The sequence below is a fragment of the Eleutherodactylus coqui genome, chromosome 10, assembly GCF_035609145.1.
Source record: "Eleutherodactylus coqui strain aEleCoq1 chromosome 10, aEleCoq1.hap1, whole genome shotgun sequence".
Taxonomy (NCBI): Eukaryota; Metazoa; Chordata; class Amphibia; order Anura; family Eleutherodactylidae; genus Eleutherodactylus; species Eleutherodactylus coqui.
Window position 1 is genome coordinate 114770463 of NC_089846.1, and position 20897 is coordinate 114791359.

General features: G+C 47.3%; 2 protein-coding genes across 2 annotated transcripts; one reads left to right on the top strand and one right to left on the bottom strand.

Annotated features, from left to right (window-relative positions):
* Positions 1-6881: 6881 nt before the first annotated feature.
* LOC136579820 (putative defense protein 3) lies at positions 6882-14569 on the top strand. The gene is made up of 5 exons (XM_066579876.1): positions 6882-7153; positions 8657-8769; positions 12876-12991; positions 13934-13998; positions 14356-14569. The coding sequence occupies exons 1-5, from the start codon at positions 6955-6957 to the stop codon at positions 14502-14504; spliced, it is 642 nt and encodes a 213-aa protein (XP_066435973.1). The 5' UTR covers positions 6882-6954; the 3' UTR covers positions 14505-14569.
* A 2003-nt stretch (positions 14570-16572) lies between these two features.
* Positions 16573-20688, bottom strand: NDUFA1 (NADH:ubiquinone oxidoreductase subunit A1). The gene is made up of 3 exons (XM_066581745.1): positions 20492-20688; positions 17050-17139; positions 16573-16666 (listed from the first exon to the last, which is right to left on the bottom strand). The coding sequence occupies exons 1-3, from the start codon at positions 20591-20593 to the stop codon at positions 16646-16648; spliced, it is 213 nt and encodes a 70-aa protein (XP_066437842.1). The 5' UTR covers positions 20594-20688; the 3' UTR covers positions 16573-16645.
* Between the last annotated feature and the right edge of the window lie 209 nt (positions 20689-20897).

Here is a 20897-nt window from a genome sequence, read left to right on the forward strand (position 1 = left end):
TGAGCATGAAGCCCTCAAGTCCTATGTCTCGGAAGCTCTGGCCAACCGACATATCCGGCCGTCCAGGTCCCCTGCCGGGGCAGGTCTCTTCTTTGTAGAGAAGAAGGACGGGACACTAAGGCCTTGTGTGGATTATCGGGCCTTGAATAAAATCACTGTGAAGAACCAGTGCTCCTTGCCCCTAATTCCTGACTTGTTGAATCAGGTGGTAGGGGCTCACTGGTTCTCCAAACTGGACTTAAGGGGGGCTTACAATTTAATTCGCATCAGAGAGGGAGATGAATGGAAGACAGCGTTCAACACCCCGTTAGGACATTTTGAATGTCTGGTCATGCCTTTTGGACTCTGTAATGCCCCCGCTGTGTTTCAGGGTTTTATGAACGCAGTCTTCCACGACTTCCTGGGGGTATTTCTGGTCATCTATCTGGACGACATCCTGGTGTACTCACCTGACTGGGACTCACATGTGCGGCACCTGAGGTTGGTCCTGACCCGTTTGCGCGAGTATCAACTTTTTGTCAAATTAGAGAAATGTACATTTGGCTCTAAACAAGTATCCTTCCTGGGTTATGTAATCTCACCCACAGAGATTCAGATGGAGTCTGATAAAGTAGCAGCAATCTCCCAATGGGTCAGACCCGACAACCTCAAGGCTCTCCAGCGGTTCTTAGGTTTTGCAAATTTCTACCGCAAATTCATTAGAAATTACTCAGTTATTGCTCAACCTCTGACCGACCTGACTAAGAAGGGGGCTGACTTGGGTAAATGGTCGCCTGCAGCCCTTGAGGCCTTTAGCCGTCTAAAAAAGGCATTCACGACTGCCCCGGTGCTAATACAGCCGGACGCACGACTACCCTTTTTTATTGAGGTAGACGCGTCGGAAGTGGGGACAGGAGCAGTATTGTCGCAGGAAGTCAGTGGGAGGTCTGGCTATAGCCCATGTGCGTTCTTTTCGCGAAAGTTCAACTCAGCAGAGCGCAACTACGACGTGGGTAACCGTGAATTGTTGGCTATCAAATGGGCTCTGGAAGAGTGGCGACACCATCTTGAGGGTGCTAGACACCCAATTACCGTATATACTGATCACAAGAATCTGGTATATCTCGCCAATGCGAAAAGACTCACTGCTCGTCAAGCCAGGTGGGCGTTGTTCTTCGCCAGGTTTAACTTCGTCGTGACATATATCCCCGGAGAGAAGAACGTGAAGGCGGACGCCCTGTCACGGAGTTTCGGGGTACCAGACAGTGGGACCATGACTCCCGAGAATATCTTAGCCCCCGGCGTGGTGGTGGCAGCGTTAGAGTCTAACTTCGTCCCTCAACTACAGGATGCTCAGCAGGACGCTCCGTCAGGGGTGCCGGAGGGCAGATGGTTTGTGCCAGAGACCCTACGCCCTAGAGTCATGGATGAGTCCCACTCGTCGGCTCTCGCCGGGCATCCAGGGTTCCAGGGGACCCTGGAGCTTTGCTCCCGATACTTCTGGTGGCCAGGCATGTCTCAGGAGATCCGCAACTTCGTGAGGGGTTGCTCGGTCTGTGCTCGCAATAAGAGTCGGCGGCGTCCTCCGGAGGGTCATCTGAGACCACTACCGGTTCCTTCCAGTCCCTGGTCTCACTTATCAGTAGATTTCATCACTGACCTACCAGAATCCCAGAAGTGCACCACTATCTTAGTGGTGGTCGACCGGTTCTCAAAGATGGCACATTTTGTGGCGTTAAAAAAGCTACCCTCGGCAAAAGAATTCGCCACGATTTTTGTAAAGGAAATAATTCGCCTACATGGGGTTCCCCAAAATATTGTATCTGATCGCGGGGTTCAGTTTGTGTCGCAGTTTTGGCGTGCCTTCTGCAGAAACCTGGGAACGTCGCTTTCCTTCTCGTCAGCGTTCCACCCGCAGACTAATGGTCAGACTGAGCGGAAGAACCAAGACTTAGTGCAATATTTACGGTTGTTTGCTAGCGAAAAGGCTTACCAGTGGGCAGAGTTCCTGCCGTTGGCAGAGTTTGCACTAAACAACCGCCTTTGTTTTTCTACTGGGGTATCTCCATTTTTTAGTGTATACGGTCAGCATCCTCGCTTCCTTACAGCAATCCCTACTCCGTCGCTCTGTCCGGCAGCTGATGACGCCACAGATACGCTTCGGGGAGTATGGAAAGAGGTGCAGAGAAACTTGGAGGCAGCGGGGGCCCGTATGCAGTTGCGCAGTGGGAAGAGTTTGTCGGTGTCTGAACCTTACAGGGTGGGACAGAAGGTATACCTGTCTTCTAAAAATCTCAAATTGCGGGTCCCGTCCTTGAAGCTGGCGCCACGTTACGTGGGGCCGTTTGCCATCACACGTGTGGTGAACCCACTCGCCTACGAGCTGGGGTTGCCAGCCACATGGAGGGTTCACAGGGTATTCCATAAGTCGCTGCTGAAACCTTTTGTCCCTTCGGAGACGAGGACGCTAGCAACGGAGCAGGTAAGTGGAATAACTTCTGTATGGCTCATATTTAATGCACAATGTACATTACAAAGTGCATTAATATGGCCATACGGAAGTGTATAACCCCACTTGGTTTCGCGAGACCACCCCTTTAATGACAGAGGAAAGCAAACTGAAGGGCTTCCATCTGCCTTCAGTGTTGAATAATTTATTGTAGAAAGGGAGGCTCTAGTACCCTGTTGTACTGCCTCTAGCTTGGATACAAGATGTGATATGGGTGGGCATGGAGGCTCTAGTACCCTGTTGTATCGCCTCTAGCTTGGATACAAGATGTGATACAGGTGGGCATGGAGGCTCTAGTACCCTGTTGTACCCCCTCTAGCTTGGATACAAGATGTGATGCGGGCAGGCGTGATAGCTCTAGTACCCTGTCGTGCCACCTCTAGCTTGGATACAAGATGTGATACAGGCGGGCATGGAGGCTCTAGTACCCTGTTGTACCGCCTCTAGCTTGGATACAAGATGTGATATGGGTGGGCATGGAGGCTCTAGTACCCTGTTGTACTGCCTCTAGCTTGGATACAAGATGTGATACAGGTGGGCATGGAGGCTCTAGTACCCTGTTGTACCGCCTCTAGCTTGGATACAAGATGTGATATGGGTGGGCATGGAGGCACACAGGTTACATATGGTATCCTGCAGCATATCACTCCACATTTACTGTAAGTGAGTCTCTAGATTGTCGAAGTTGGTATCCCAGATGGTCCTATACATTTTCATTGGCGATTTATCTGGTGACCGGGTAGACCACGGAAGTGTGGTAATGTTGCAGGGCCATTCCTGTGACCCCCTTGTGTGTGCAGGCGAGCATTATTCTGTTGCCTCTTGGAAGCCGCCATGAGAGGAACACATGTGGCTGCAGGATGTCCTGAACATATCGCTGAGCTGTCATTGTCCCTCGTACCACTACTAGGGGTGACCAACTGTCCTACATGATGGCCCCGCAGACCATCACACCAGCAGTGGGGGCAGTGTGCCGCTTCACAGCAAAGGCAGGATTGAGGCGCTCACCCCTAGATCTCCAGACATGAACACGATCGTTGTCAGTGCCCAAACTAAACTTGGATTCGGCGCTGAAGAAAACCCAGTTCCACTCCGCTGCAGGACAGTTTTATTGTTCTCAGCACTACTGCAAAATGAGGTGACAGTTGGTGGGTTTCAAAGGCAGTACATGGAATGGGCGCTGTGAGACCAAATGTCCTTCAGCCAGGCGCCAGGAAATGGTTCTAAAAGACACAGGAGCCTGTAACGATGGCGCCGCCTGTCTCTGGATGGCGGACAATGAAAAAGTTAGAGATGCATGTGCTTGATTTCAATGGGAAACATCAGATTGCACTCGCATCCACATCACACGGCATGCAAGTTTCATGTGATGTCTTTTATGGTCCCACTGGAAACAATGGGTGAGGCATTCCGAGGGAACTCCAGAAGATACGTAGAACATGCTGGGGCTTTTATCCTCACAGCATCGCTGCATGGTAAAAACGAAAATCGCTCATGTGTACAATTCCATTCAAAAGAATGGCGTTCATATTTATTCGAGTTTTGTGCATACATTTATTTTCACTGGAGTCTTCCCCTTTGGAAGGAGCATCTTCCTCCCTTTCTTAATGCTCGGCTTGAAACATTTAGCGTACTGGTGTTGCTCCCCACATCTTGAGCACTTATGCCAGGAATGGCAACTGAGTCCCATCATACTATCCCCATTATTATATTGTGAACAAACCCAAGCTTAGCAATGACCAACTGCCTGACACTTGAGCTGCCGCCCTCCCCTGAAAAGAAGCTAATCTCTGTAGCATTATGAGACACATTGACAAAGGAAGGTCTATTTGATCCTACTGCATACCCATGTGTGCTGCCAGGCACTAACTGAAATGGACATTGTAGCGCCATCAGACCTGGCCACTAGAGATGAGCGAACGTGCTCGTTTAGAGCAATTACTCTAACAAGCATCGCTTTTTTTGCGTAACTACCTACTCGGGCAAAAAAGATTCTGGGGGGCGCCGAGGTGGAGCAGGGGGGGAGCTCTCTCTCTCCTACCCCGCAACCCCCTGCTCACCCCCGGCACCCCCCGAATCTTTTCGCCTGAGTAGGTAGTTACTCGAAAAAGCGATACTCGTTCGAGTGAGTGCTCTAAACGAGCACGTTCGCTCATCTCTAGTGGCCACCATACATCCTACATCTCTCCCAAAAACTATCTATATAGGAATAAAACGATGCGCAATCTCCTTGTATATTTAGCCCCCAGATACTAACAGAGATACAAAAATCCCAAAGTTAAATGCCAAAAGTTTGGGGCATCCTCCTACCATCCAATGCCTCCTATGTTCCTCCTCCTTCCTCTTGTGCTTCTCTCAAAATTAGTCTCCCTGGTCGCAGGAAAATCACCAGAAAACAGTTCAACAAATTCTCTCCTCTCTAGTTTCTCCGTAATCTCTCGTTTCAAATGAGCCCATAACGGATCCGAAAAAATACAGAAGACCCTCACCTAGCTGTATTTGCATAATTAACCACTTTGACTCCACATTAGCACATGACTTCAACAATTTGCATTCAAAAGTGCTTGGTTTCTGGAGGGGCCATTTTCGGCATCTGCTCTAAGCAGACCTTGTTTTGCAGCTTTCAAGGCAAACACATATTCATTTTCATAGGGTAACATACAAAAATGATGATTGAGGAATGTTTGGGTTTACTAGTGAGAGAAACACCCTGTAGTATATTAGTAATGCAGCCAGAGTACTCCGGATGTGTCGGTCTATATGACTTTTCTCAATGGATGTGGTTGTTTTGTTGTAATCAAGGGGAACAACGGCCAGAGAACAGCCCGATCTGACCCTACAGACTGAAGCATCCAGTGTACCATTCTGGCTGTATTACCAATATACTACTAATCCTATGCCCAGGGTTCATCTATATGTTTGTACATCTGCAATACAAATTCTGTATATTCATTGCAAACATTTACTTGAGTGCTGTGGATCCCTTTATGTCTTATATAAGAGTGTCAGCAAAACTGGCCAACGAATCAGCAAATCATCGATTTCACAGAATAGAATGAGCTTAAGAACACATGACAACTCCGTTTTATGTAACTGCAACAAAGTGGCGATTTTTCTTTCTACTTTTGCACAATAAAACCACTTTTTAAGGAAACCAAACTGAATTTGCATCACCGCTTTTCAAGACCCATAACCTTTTTATGTTTCCACTAGAGATGAGTGAGCGTACTCGGAAAAGCACTACTCGCTCGAGTAATTTGCTTTATCCGAGTATCGCTGTGCTCGTCCCTGAAGATTCGGCTGCCGCTGCGGCTGACAGGTGAGTCGCAGCGGGGAGCAGGGGAGAGCGAGCGTGAGAGAGGGAGAGAAAGATCTTACCTCCGTTCCTCCCCGCTCTCCCCTGCAGCTCCCCGCTCCGTGCCGGCACCCGAATCTTCAGACCCGAGCACAGCGATACTCGGATAAAGCAAATTACTCGAGCGAGTAGTGCTTTTCCAAGTACGCTCGCTCATCTCTAGTTTCCACCCAAAGAGCTATGTGGGGTCTTTTGTAAGAAGTGTTGTAGTTTCTGTTAACCCTATTTGGTTACAGGCAACTTTTTGATTCCTTTTTATTGTGTTTCTTGCAAGGCAGATGAATGAGAAAAAGCAATTCTGATATATATATTTCCACACCGTTTACCATGTGGGATAAATAACTAAATATTCTCATTGTTTTGGTTGCTATGACCAAGGCAATACCTATCATATGTCTTTTATTTGGTATTCTTTTTATTTAAAGTTTTTATGAGGAATTTCTTTAAATTAAACTTTTATTGAACTTTTTCTATATTAATTTTTTAGTCCCTCAAGGAGACGTGAAGATGTGATCATTTGATCGCTAGCACAGTACACTGCATTACTTCTGTGATGCAGTATACTATGCATATGGCTGCATCCTATTAGATTCTGCTGGAGGCAGGGTCTAATAGGCTCAGTTACATGGCAGACATGGAGGGCTTTGGGCCACCTCCTCCTTTCACCCGCTTACATGCAGCGATCGCTAACTTGGCTTTGTTCCCCTCGATTACAATGGGATAGTCACATCTGTTGAGAAAGTTCACTGCATGCTTTGGTCCGCAGCACCCATTCTGGCTGTATTACCAATATACCACTAATCCTCTGCCCAGGGTCCATTTATATGTTTGCATATCTGCAATAAAGATTCTGTATATTCATTGTAAACATTTACTTGAGTGCTGTGAATCCCTTTTCCTCTTATATAAGAGTATCAGCAAAACTGGCCAACAAATCAGCAAATCATCGATTTCACAGAATAGAATGAGCTTGAAAACAGATGACTCTGTTTTATATAACTGCAACTAATTGGTGAATTGTGACTATTACTCCCAAATCTGCTGAAAGGCTCGGAGTGTGGTTATTAGCAAGTTGTTCTCCAAGACTGAAGCAGATTACACATCCAACAAGATGACCCAACTTATTCTGTCCTTACTACTGGTGATGATAACCTGCAACACAATATCAGTCTCCTATCCAAGTGGGGCACCAATATCTGCTTGTCAGACCATGAAGCCCCAACATGATGGTGTCTATCCAAAGCCAAAGCCTGCACCCTACATGATGAAGATCAACTCTAGTTCCTACCGAAATGGCGGAGCCATACAAGGTAAGAGTCTAAAACAATTAGCTATAACCATGGCATGCTTAGGAAATGTAATATGTGAGACCGACCGAGATTAAAAATGTACTGGGCAGATATAGGACTTAGAGCAGGGATGCACAACTTATAGACTGGGGCCACATGTGGTCCCCATTGCCATTCTGTGCACCCCCAATCATCTGGACACATAAATAGTTGTGTGTGGTTGCTCACATGTAGTTTCCATGTCAGGGTGAAGAGGAGTGGTACAAAGCCATGGATGGGTCCCCTATATATTAGGAGAATACAGTCTCTTGACCCCTGTGGCACTCCAGAAATAAGTATATGAGTTAGAGGCATTGTATATACATGCAGCTCTCTCCATTGTAGTTTATAGGACTTATGACATGCCAGGCCATTACCTGGACATCTATCGTTTACAATGGAGAGAGCCGCATGCATTGTCTCCTCCTCTCTTGAGTGCTGATTCTGGGGGAAGGTGATCCCTTATACTCCCAATAGGTGGAAGTCCTGGAAGTGGAAGAGTATACTTAGGATACACCATAAATGTCTCAGATGGGAATACCCTTGCAGCCCTTGGAAGTGGTTTAGTATGGCAATGTAGCTAGATATGAGCGAGCATGCTCGGTTAGGGCAATTACTCAAACGAGCAATGCTTTTTTTCGAGTAACTGCCTACTCGTCCGAAAAGATTCGACGGGGGTCAGGGGAGAGCAGGGGGGAGATCTCTCTCTCTCTCCCCCCCCGCCGCCCCCCGAATCTTTTCAGAGAAGTAGGCAGTTGCTCATCTCTAAATGAAGCCTTCAGAACAGAAAAACAGAAAAAGTTGTCACCCCTGACTTAGCGCCTAAGTTGTCAAACTATGATACATGTATACCAGGGGACTCAGGTGCTGCCCTCGAGAGCCCAAGACAAATCTGTTTGTGGCACAGTGGGTTCACACTGGCTGTTTTGACACAGATACATATAAAATCCCATCCTTTTAGTATAGTATATAGAATTAATTTTTGCTATGAATGGGGTTGTTTTTGCACCATATACAGGACATTTAATGAACACCATTCAGATGTACAGAACAGAAGCAGAAATCTCTGTAGCAAACCTGCCACATATAAACATACCCTAAAGGTAACAATAGTGCTTTACATGAAGAAATAGAGGTAGCCTGAAAATGAAGCTACACTAATACAGCAAATGATAGGAAAGTGTCTACGTAAATACAACAGACATCCATGTAGTAACAGAGCAATAAGGGGGATTTAAGGGAAAGAAACGTAATTGTTCAAGTGTGAACTACTTTATCATTACCGAAGCCATTAGTATTGTGTTATGATACAATAGATTTGCAGGTAGAAGAAACTTAGTTGTGACTTTATTGCAATTTTTCTGATTATTAAAATGACCAATTTGCAGCTTTTATGACAAGATCTTGACTGCCTTCCATGCTCATTCGTGTCATTAGTCGCTCTACCATGGATGATATTTTATAATGAAATGATTCTGTTTGTAGTTCAGATACTGGGCCCTCCATATAAAGGTATCTTACTACAAGCCCGGACATATTCAAAGACTACCCCGTATGGGACATGGCTTGAACCTCCAATCAACACCAAGATATTGCCGGTAAAATGATGGTTGTGAATAGTGTTGCTCATCTTGAGCAGCTGGGTGATAAAATCGTCCTGAGTTTTGCAAAATCGAATCCGTTAGTCCGTACTAATTTTTGGCAGCAGTCGAATTTCCCAGAATGCCTGCTGTAGAGGTCAGCGTGCAGCCAATCAGCAGCCAAGGTGCTTTGCTGATGACGCCAAATGTGCCCTGGGGGGGGGGGGCAGTTTCATTGGACGTCTGCATCACATGACCTAGCCATATATAACATATAGCGGTCTCAGATGTCATTCAAAGTCACCAGTCTGGCCACTACGAATTATTTGCGGGCCTTACGCCGCTAGCAGTGGTTTTCTGCAAACTACCAAGTTAGCTGATAAGTTTCATGAAAGTACACTAAAAATTAACAAAAATAAATAAAAAGGAAACATGAAGAAAGGAAGGGGTAGTGGACGTGTCGGTGGTGGAAGGGGTAGAGGACATGTCGGTGGTGGAAGGGGTAGTGGACGTGTTCGGTGGTGGAAGGGGTAGAGGACATGTCGGTGGTGGAAGGGGTAGTGGACGTGTCGGTGGTGGAAGGGGTAGAGGACATGTCGGTGGTGGAAGGGGTAGTGGACGTGTCGGTGGTGGAAGGGGTAGAGGACATGTCTGTGGTGGAAGGGGTAGTGGACGTGTCGGTGGTGGAAGGGGTAGAGGACATGTCGGTGGTGGAAGGGGTAGTGGACGTGTCGGTGGTGGAAGGGGTAGAGGATGGTCCAATTTAGCACCTCAAGCAGAAACCACTGAAACAACAGCTCCATGTTCTGCAGGAGGCGAGGAAAGCCCGCTGCCATTCGTTAGAAGTGGTTCTGTCCATACGTTACATCCGCAGCACTCAGCACAGATTGTAGAGTAGATGACACATCATGCCTGAAGTACAACCACCTCCTCTTCTTCTTCTCAATCACAAGCACACAGGAGTCAGTCTGCAGCAATCAGCCATGAGCATCCCGCCTCTACTTCATCCCGTGCCAAATTCCCTGCATCCTTTGAAGCTGAGGAGTTATTTGATCATTCAGTGTCATGGATGTCAACTGGGGCGGTTCAAGCAATCAGAGAAAAGACCAATATATTGAATGCACTGATGCCCAACCAATTTTTCCTCCAAAGAGTAAAAAGTGGGTGGATAGGTGCGCGTGGTCAGCTCTCCGTAAGCAATGTGTACTCAGGAGGATGTGTAAATGGAGATGCTAGCTCCTGGTGCTAACTGTGCCATACAGTCTACTCAGGAGGAGAAGGATGACGAAGAGGAAGAGAAGGTGGAAGAGGATGAAGTAGGGAGAGTCATCATAGCCACTTATAGGGGGAAGACATTGCAGGGCAGCACCCTGCCAAAGCAGCAGCAAAAAAACAAAAGGTCAGTGTCACCCACCCTCAGGTATTACTTGTCGCAGCAGCAACAACATCAGGCCCATAGCTAGGTCTACTCACAGGACTTGGGCAGTCTGGGTATTCTTTGAAATAGCACATAATAACAATAGAGCGGTCATCAGGGGGTAAGTGTTTAAAATGCGGAAAGAACATAAATAACCTCAACACCATGTGTATGAACAGTCAATGAACTTCCACTACCCGCTGCCTTGTAGAGACCACCTGGGCCAGAGGGCAAAGAGTCAGCCTTATTCTGCTCCCTCTTCTTTTGAAGCTGTCTCTTTCTCCATCTCCTCCCCATAGCCTCTGAGCACAGAGAGGCAGTTTTTTGTAGGGGCAGTAGCACACCTACCTCAGGTCTCTCCTCCGCAATTGACAATCAGGTTGCAGGCTTCAGAGCCATGAGTGGGAAAGAGCAGAAGTTGAGCCGCCACTATCACCGGCATTGACATCTACCCTATATTCCAGCGTGTGCCAGGTCACCAGCTATTCCTGCAGTGACAGTTCGAGCTACCACCCAACTGTGTCATCTGCGGTATGCCCATATGGTGGAATTCCACGTTGCATATGTTGCAGTGACTATGCCAGCAGACGAGATCAATCACGGAATACCAGATGGTGTATGCCATTAGCAGACTCTGTATGGATATCGGTCACTTGATGCCTGTGAGTGGCTGCAGATCAAAGACGTATGTGCCATTTTAGCCCGCTTTGAGGAAGCAACCAAAATGGTCAGTCATGATGATGCACTGATCAGTATGACCATGCCTGTTGTCTACCTGCTGGAACAGATGCTACAGGGCTTCAGGGACAATGATGTGTTGTCACAGGAGGAGGAGTAAGGGATACCAATCTCCCAAATGTCTGGCCAGTCCACCATTACTCAACACTGCACGAGGGTGACTTTGGATAAGAAAGAGGGGAATCTTCTCCAACACATTTCTCCAGCCATGGGAGAAGAATATATTCTATGTTGATGGCGGGACACTGAGGAATGTGGGTCATCACCCTTAGATATTTTGAGGTATATGAGTGTTTTTATGCTGTAGTGCTTGCAGAAGGATCGTCGTATAGCCCACATCAAATATCAGATCATTACTGGGTGGTCACCCTCCTTGCTCTTTACTACAAGGCCAAAATGACAAATCTTATTCTGGCAGTGGAGAGGGATCTCAAAATGCAGCACTACCAGGACTGACTGTTAAGCAGCTTGAGCACAGTATTTCCCCATGGCCACAGGGATACATCCGCAATGAATCACAGCTCTACAGCTCATAGTGAACGAGCAGAAACCCGCTACCGCAGAACCACCACTGGTGGTAAGAGAAGTCTGATTTTTTTCAGCCTGGCGCATCCTGCAGCAAAAGCACAGGGTGAGACTGACAGTCACAGCAGCATTTATCCGTGATGGTCCAAGACTATGTCAGCTCCCATACGGATGTACTCAGACATGGCATTAGCTCTTTAAGACGTCTGGATGTCTAAGCTGGACGAGTGGCAGAAGCTTACACAACTGCTTGCCTGTTAGTGTACTATCAAAAGGGTGTTCAACACAGCTGGGGTGTGATAACTGACAGACGCATCCACCTGTCAACAGACAATGTGGTTTGTCTAACGTTTATAAAGCTGAACGAGGCATGGATTTCACCTGACTTCTGCACCCTCATGGAAGGTTCCACTGATTAGTTAGCATGCTGCAATTTTTACTCATGTGTGATTGAGCATAGATTTATATCAAATACCTCATTCTGCCCTCAAGGAGCTGTTGCTGGTGGTGGAGCTGCTCTCCTTCTCCTACTTCCCCCTTCCTTTCCCAAATAAAAAATGTCAGAATGGAACTACGGAGCTACAGTTGTCATGTTGCAATGTGGAGCAGACTCTGTCCTCAAGGTGCTGCTGCTGCTGCTGCTGGTGGAACGGCTGCTGCTCTCCTTCTTCTGCTTCCGCCATGTTTCCTCCTCCTCTTCAGTCTCCCAAAACAAAAATTTTCTAAAGCACAACAAACATCTGTAGCTCTACAGCTTTTCCTTGGAGAAGGTCCGTGCTTGGCTGTTCTGTTCACCTCGCGGAATGTGTCCTTTGCAAACCTTATGACATTGCTTTTAACACAAGCAGCACGCCTGCCTTTACGCAATTTTTCATCTAGGAGACCCTATATGGGTCTTCTTTTGTTTTCAGTGACACCCCTGTGCTACAATTGAACTTTTACACCACTGTACACTATTTTATACCAATTTTTGGGAGGAGCACAGTGTCCCCAGATGTGTGGCTGTAATCCCATGCAATTTAGAGGACTTTGGTGGCATTAGAGACCTTCTGGAGGGCAAATTAGTGAACCCGATGTTTATTCTTGTTGACTTCAATGGGAGTCAGAATCGACGGTTCCAATTTACGATGATTTTCGTGAAATTGGCGCAATACCGACATGAACCAATTATTCCACTAATTGCTCCCTAGTCATGCAGTGTTAACGAAGACTTACGTGTTGTTTTTTTAATGCCGTGTGAATTGAGATAAATTCTCATGACTACCGCAATGGTTTCCTATGGCAAAAAAGTAACAACCTTGTAACAGCCTCAAAAATACTGCTTTTCATTCTTTTTGTTGTTGCAGTAAACCATTGCAGTTGTGGTAATACAACTACAGCAAGTCATCATGTAGCCCAAGTCTCAAACTAATTGAAAGTTTACACTTTTTTTTATTAATTGCAGTGTCCTGAAAATCCCCTTGGTTCTATTACACACTCCAACACTAACCTAAAGGGCAAGTCCACTACGTATATCTGGATAGCACCAAATACAAGTTGTCCAGATGTCCTATTCTTCATGTAAGTAAACAGCAGTGGAGGGAAACTCCACAAAACTCTCTTGATTATGATCAGTAATCATTAGATGCCTTAAAGGGGTATTCTGGGACTAGATTAACAATAATGTTTTAACTGATGATTGGCTGAAGTACCACTTTTAGTACCTAAAATGCGCTAATCAACTGTAAACAATCGCCGGTATGTGATCCAGCAGTGCTTTACACGCTTCACATGACGTCTTGATCACTGTCCTGATACGCTAAATGCTATATGGCAGCAATTGAGCATTAGTCTGAGACACCAAGCTGGCAGTATGAGCAGCGCTGACTACTTATGTTGGAGCCGTGCGTGCTCATTCTTCATCTAATCTTCTGGTCCCGTCCGCCCACCTCATAAATATCGGTACTATTGAAGCAGGGACGGTCAAGACCGGAAGGTTAGCGCATCAGGACAACGGTCAAGATGGCAGCAGAAGTATGAAAAGAAGGTCATTGGGATCACGTAAGAGGGGGTGGGGTTGCAGCTGATTGGTCATTATAGGCACAGAAGTGCGTTACGGAAGTGGTACTGCCCCCATAATGTTCCAGTAGGATATGTTCAGATGGGTCTGATCTGCTGCAGATTTTCCTTAGCAAAAAATCCACAGCAAGTAAATCTGTACCAAATGTTGAGGATTTTGACACAAATTTCACCCTTTGCAATGCAAATCCACAGCAAACAATTGACTTACTGCGGATCTAAACTCCGCAGCGCATCACAGTGCCAAGTACTCTTGACACTAAACACATGGAGCTGTAACAGTGGCGTTTGCGGTCCACATACTGTAGGATATATTGACGTATGACAAGTCAACCTCTTGGATACAGCTGATTTCCCATAGTAATACTACCTGCGCATAGCCTACATGTAAACGATCATGGTTGCTGAATTTATCAATGACTGTACGATTCATTTTTTAATTAGAGCCACAGTTGTACAGTCGTTTGACGTCTACTGGCTTGGAGTCCGGTCTGCTATTATCTACAACGGTATGTGACACTATTCTAGAACTATATGAAAAAATTAAAATTTGATGGAACCATTAGTAATCCATCACAGGACCTGGTCAGTATAAGAAAACTGGTACAAGTGTTGGTGACAAAGTCAGTTCTGAAAAGTTAGGCTAAAAGAGTTTTGCCAAGATGGAAAGTTATTTCCCCATCCACGGGACGGAGTATACCTATCTACATGCAAACAGCCTCCCTGAACCATCTAAGCTTATCAGATTCTTAGCAGTATGACTGTATTGGGACTATTGGTTATTTCTAGTTAAAACTAATTAGCTAATAGATTTGTCCGACAGAGAACTTTACCCTAACGGTTTGTCTCACTTTCCTTTCCTACAGATCAGAAAGCAACATGCAGCATTACTGAGACTCCTGGGCAAACGGATCTTCTCTCAGCCAGTAGTAGGATGGCCTGGCAACCAGCGCTTCACTCATTCATCTGCCTTCAGCTTGTATTGTTCTTTGTGCAACGTCACTTTCTGCTCTGAACAATGAAGATTTTGCCGCATGAGCAAAAACAGGACGTTACTTCCACAATTATGCAAATAAAAATCAATAGTATTGAAGTATTGGCATTCATGATTTCAGGGAGTATATTACATACACACATTTAGGGCTCATGTCCACGGGCAAAATGTGATTTAAAATCCGCAGCGGATCTCCCGCGCGCGGATCCGCACCCCATAGGGATGCATTGACCACCCGCGGGTAGATAAATACCCGCGGATCGTCAATAAAAGGCATTTTAAAAAAAATGGAGCATGAAAAAATCTGGACCATGCTCCATTTTCATGCGGGTCTCCCGCGGGGATGGCTCCCGCGGGCTTCTATTGAAGCCTATGGAAGCCGTCCGGATCCGCGGGAGACCTAAAATAGGAATTAAAAGCATTTACTCACCCGCAGCGGACCGCGAAGCTCTGCTCTTCCTCACGGCCGCATCTCCCTTGCTTCGGCTCAGCGGATGTGCCCGGCGCATGCGCGCGGCACGTCGACGACGTGCCGGCGACGTGCCGCCGGCGTCAGGAATTCATCCGCCGGCCGAAAATGAAGATCCGGCCGTGAGGAACAGCTGACCTTCGCCGCCCGCTACGGATAGGTAAATGCTTTTAAATTTCTATTTTCAGCGCTCATGTCCGCGGGGCAGGAGGGACCCGCTGCAGATTCTCCATGTAGAATCTGCAGCGGATCTGATTTTCCCCGTGGACATGAGGCCTTAGGGTACGTTGACATGTAGCAGATTTTGGTGCAGATCAACACCACAACCCGTAGCACATTTTGCATTACGAGTTTTGACGTGGATCCGCAGCCGATTTCACCCTTTCAATTGAAGGAGTGAAGTCTTCTGCAGATCCGCATCAAAATCCACAGCAATGGTGTGGAAAATCTGCACCAACTCTGCTACATGTGAATGTGTATATTATATATATATATATATATATATATATATATATATATATATATATATTGTAAAGCATCATTGTGTTGTAGAAGTTCCTATAAAACTTCCTTTATTTCGGTAGTGGCTGCACACGCATCTCTCCAGTGCTGGGGGCACGGTCTTTCCTTATTAGTGGGGGTCTCAGCTGCAGGATGCTCAGCAATGTTATGGACGAGCATGTCCAAAATAAGTTATCAGGAAGACTTGATTGATTGTATATAGCACCAAAGTCTAAAGCATGGGAGGACAACTATTACAGACAATGGCTGCAGATGCAGCCGCCTTGAAGAAGCTGCATGGATCCAACAGGTCATGGTACTTTCTTAGCACCAATGCCACTTCATTCTAGCAATTGGCATGGTGCACAGAAGTTGGACTCCCACACAACAAACATTGGTGTCATACCATAGCGGCACACCACCAATGACTTGGATGAAAAGACCCCTTTAGAGTACCAGTGTTATTAACCCTTTCCAATTCACTGTCTGACGTCTAAAGACATCCTGATTGAAGGCTGTACAGCTCCGATGTCGGAAGACGTCCGGCAGGGTATTCTTACTGTATTTTACTGGCTGCTCTGTTGTCTCCAGCATGCCCCATACCGCAGTACTGGCTCTAACCAGCAGGTGGTGCCGTTGTATAATGGCAGAAAGAGAAAACCCCCTAGGAAACCCTGAATATATAATTGGATTGCAAAGGGTTAAAGCCAGTTTCATATGAGTGGAATAAGGGCACATTTCTGCACCCTTGGGCCTCATGCCCATGGGCGGATCAGATGAGATTTTAAAAACCGCATGCAGGCCATCGCTACTGTAAATGCCGCAGATATTCCATGCGGATTGAACAATCCATGGTAAATCTGCTCCGTGTGAACACATCCCTAGGCCATAGAGGCCAATGAAGCAGTGCGCCACAGCTCCCTGGTGGGGAAGGGGCACGCATGTTTATTCTGTTCGCCCATGTGACTTTTCGCAGCCGCAGCACCACAGGATGTGTGGGGGGGGGGGAAATGGAAAGAGTTATGCAAACATTTTATTGTCAAGTTTCCAACTTCAAGGTTGCTTTCAAACAAACTGTGATAAATGCCGGCCGTGACAAATCAGTGAGACTTCACATCATTTGGTCTGTTTGTACATAACGTTTATTGAAGACAGACATGTGGGGAACGCTCTCTACAGCTAGTAAGTCATCTTAATCAATATTTTCCAGGCCCTGAAAAAGAAAAAAAACAGAAAAAAACTGTTAGACTGAATTCCATTTCAATAGAATATCACCCAAATCATCGCTGGAAACAACAAATTCAGGCATTGGTCGTCCCGTGTACACAGCCCCGACGGGGCACTGAGCGGGAAATCGCTCCCCTGTTGGAGTCCTTTGGTTTTTAGGTCACCTAAACTGTGTGTAAACAGGCAGTTGTTCATCTATGAAGAACTGCCTGTTCACAGTGAATGGAGGCGGGAGCGATCTCCAGCCTGCTACACCTCCATCTACTGAACGACTGTCACTATTGTGTGAAAGCTAATTCGGCAGCACAATGCGGGACGCTAGCAGCAAAATCCCAACTAGAGCACAACGTTGGTTAGATGATTACTTACTTTTGATTTGTAATAAATCTGCTCCCCAGAAACTCTCTTGTCTCTTTGTAGGAGATGCCACTGGTAGGGCAACCGGGAAACCCTCTTGTCCTATAGAAGACGACAAATGTAAGACGTCAAATAGGCAATGCAAAAGAAACCGCGTTACCTGTAGCCATAAACGTATGTTCATATATAGCGAATGTCACGCATGTTTTCTGCAGCAGAATTCCGTGAATCTCTGCAGTGTATTACTGTAACATAATGGGAAGCAGAAAACCAATGCATGGGATACTGGCCTGCAGTGTGGATGAGATTAAAGGGATTCCCCAGGCAGCACCCGCTGGGGTCCACCGGGGTTGGAGTGGAAGCGCTGCTCCGACCCGTGTAGTGGCCGGCGCTCGTTGATTGCAGGCACGGCTGTCACTGAAATCAATGGGACCCCAGTCTGCAATCACAAGCACAGTTCCCATTGATTTCAGTAAGAGCTGCGACTGCAAGTACAAGCACCGGACGCTACACAGGGGTCGGAGCAGTGATCCACCCGACCCCCGTTTATCTCGGCGGCCGCTGCCTGGAAAAGCACTTTAGACTGGATTCACATGGGGCGGATTAGCCGCGGAAATTCCGTGCGGAATTTCACTGCGGCGAATCCGCATGCGGCCGCTAATCCCGGGATTAGCCAGCCATGTGGACAAGATTTCTTAGAAATCTCGTCCACACGGGACGGCAAATCCACTGCAGTTAAGCCGGCAGAAGACGCTGCTGCGGCGCGGATTTGCCGACCGCAGCATGTCCATTTTTTTTCCCCGCTGCGGCCGCGCTTTCCTCTATGGCAGCGCCGGCAGCAGTGGAAGAGCGGGCGTCCAGGCCACTTCAAAACCGCCGCGGGTTTTGAAGCAGCGGTTCTCCCGGCGGAAATCTCACGGTTTTTCGCTGCGGCCAAACCGCGAGATTTCCGTCGGGAATCCGCCCCGTGGGAACCCTGCCTTAAAGTCTGCAACATGTCAACGTGTGCTGCAGACCTTCACCCCTTTCAATGAGCGTGGTGAAATCTGCCGTAATTCTGTAAATCCACGTAGCAAATACAGAATTTGCGACAGATTTGCAGCCGTGTTTTTCCGCCGAATTTCCGTCACAAGCGAACAGACCTCTAAGGGGCTTTCCAAGACTCCAATACATCAGTGCACACTAGTCACAGACCGGACACTGTATAGCAGCTCACTCCTATTCACTTGCACTAGACCGAGCTCTCCCAGGCCGTGGCGATCAGGTGAGCGCAGCTTTCCCTTTAAATCAGCCGATTGTGGGTGTCCCCAGTGCCGGACCCCCACTCATCGGATATCGAATTCAGAACCTCAGAAAACCACTTTATAAAAGGGAACCCATTAGACGGACTCCCCCTGTACCCCATGGCAGGATTGGGCATTCTCAAACTTATTGTTAAAAATAGTGATTAACTCATACCTAGAAAAAGGAGTTTTAGACTTTTCCTGTGTGGCACCCCAAAATTAGCCAAGCCATCTGGACCAACTTGGCTGCCAAAATCAGCCCTGTGGACGACGTCTGCTAGGTTAACCACCGCTGGCATGATGTAGGTGACGTAAAAGTCGTTGACCACAAGGCTAGTGAATTGGCGCATGCGTCTGCAGATCGCGCCCGATGCATGCGCAGTTCAATTGGCCCTTTTCTGGGCAGATGTTCTATTCTGCGCATGTGCCGGGCCGCGATCTCCAGGCTCGTGTTTTCCAACAACTGCAGGTTCAGCCTGGAAATTAGCAATATTACACAAGTGGAAACACTCGGGCCTCTTCTGTAGCGCTGTCAAATCACGAGAAAATCGCGGGATTTTGTTGCCCGTGTGAGACCGGCCTAAGCGACGGGCTGCATCTGCACTTGTAGGTTCAGCCGGGCAACTGTCAAAAAAAGCAAGCGCCATCAGCGGCCACCGGTGCTCAGGACCCTCCAGGACAATCAGCCGAGGGCTCCGGGCCGCTTACACCAAACGATACATAGTGTGAATGAGCGAACGACGTCAGAGCTTATACAGCAGATACAGCGCCGGCTCCTTCACATTCGCTGTATAAGGGTCCGTATGGTTAGCGAATGAGCCAACGAAGTGAAGAGCGACGAATGAAAAGTGAATGATTATCATTCATCGTTGGCTGCGTTTAGAATGAAAGATAGATTTCTAGAACGATGATTGTTCCATCTTAAAGGGCCCCAACACCCGACTAGCGCCAATTTTTACAAAACTTTGCACATTTGTTTGTAACGAGAATATATATTTAAAAATCTAAATTTTTAGACGTATTAGTCAAGAAATACGGGGGGGGGGGGGGGGGGGGCAGGGGCAGTTTATGGAAGGTCATCGCGAACCAGCATTTTTGATCATCTCGGAAACTATTGAGCGCAGTGAGATGTGCGCGGGGGTCGTCATGCGCGGGGGTCGTTCTCTTCTTACTGAGGCCGGCGGCTCCGAGGGGCCAATCTGTATTGTGGATTCCGCAATCGCGCAGACAAGCCAAACATTCAATATTTCATTCACAGTGGCGGATATGGATTGCGTACTCCGTGAGCGGAAGAAACATTGCAGCGAAATCTATTTTACTGCAGAATGCATGCGGACGGCCTCCATTGATCCTGCTAAGCCCCACCCATCTTCTTTAGAAAATGGCGAGTTGGCGTAATAATTAAAAAAAATTAAATTAAAAAAAAAAGAAAGAAGAATTGCATTTTTAAGCCTGCAAAACTTCAATGCACAAAAATGTGCAACTTCCTTTACGCCGGCCGTTTGGCGATCTGAGGGCTCCATCACGCGGGCGCGCAAAATGTACACAAGGCATATGCTGAGACTAGAACCCACTGCTTTCAGCAAGTTCGTTCACATGAGCGCATTTTTCCTGTGCGCTTCGGTCACGGGGAAAAACAGAAATGCAGCGCGCTCCGTTTTCCTGCGCAGTTGTGCAACAAAGTCAATGGGGTGCAAAAATGCGCGCGATCCATACAGAGAGGCGCGATCCATACAGAGAGGCGCGATCCATACAGAGAGGCGCGATCCATACAGAGAGGCGCGATCCATACGGAGAGGCGCGATCCATACGGAGAGGCGCGATCCATACGGAGAGGCGCGATACGCTGCGGAATTCCGCTAGGGGAAAAAAAAATAAAAAACAACACACTTGTGGAATGAATTAGCCATTTCAAGCGGAGCGTCTTGTTTGCTGCGCGCGAATGATGACGCCCTGCGGGCGGAAAGAGTGCTGTAGAGCGCGTTAACATCAATGGGCTCTATGCACTGCGGATTGCGTGCGCAAATACGGTCACGTGAACCCGGACGAAGATGGGAGACCGTTGGGGGCGACGACACCTCAGCGGAAACACAAACGCCATCTTTGTTCGTGAGATAGCAAAAAGTAAAACTGCAGTAGTAACCACCAGCAGCCCATAGGGCGGCGCTCACCTTGCCCCCGTTGGTGTAGCGATTGATCCAAATGGTGGATATACCGGGAATCATGAGGCAAACGGTCATAATGGCGAAGCCGGGCAGGATCTCGTACCACATGACGCCGCTTCTCCGGGCTCCCCGGGAGATTCACTGCAGAGAACGCAGAGCCGGGAGCAGGTCAGGGTCACAGGGCTGGACCAGCATGCACAGCGCGCTGCTAATGTCACGGAAGTCCGCCATGTTTACTACTGGCAAACCCGTTTACCAAAACAATGAATTCTAGAAAAAAAATAAGTAAGGCGATATATTTTTGATCGTGTGCTTTTCTTTTATATTACATCTTATCGGTTAAGTATTATTTTGAACAATGAATTTGACATTCGCCCTTATCGGCAATGGCGCCGGAAGTCAGCGAGAGAGG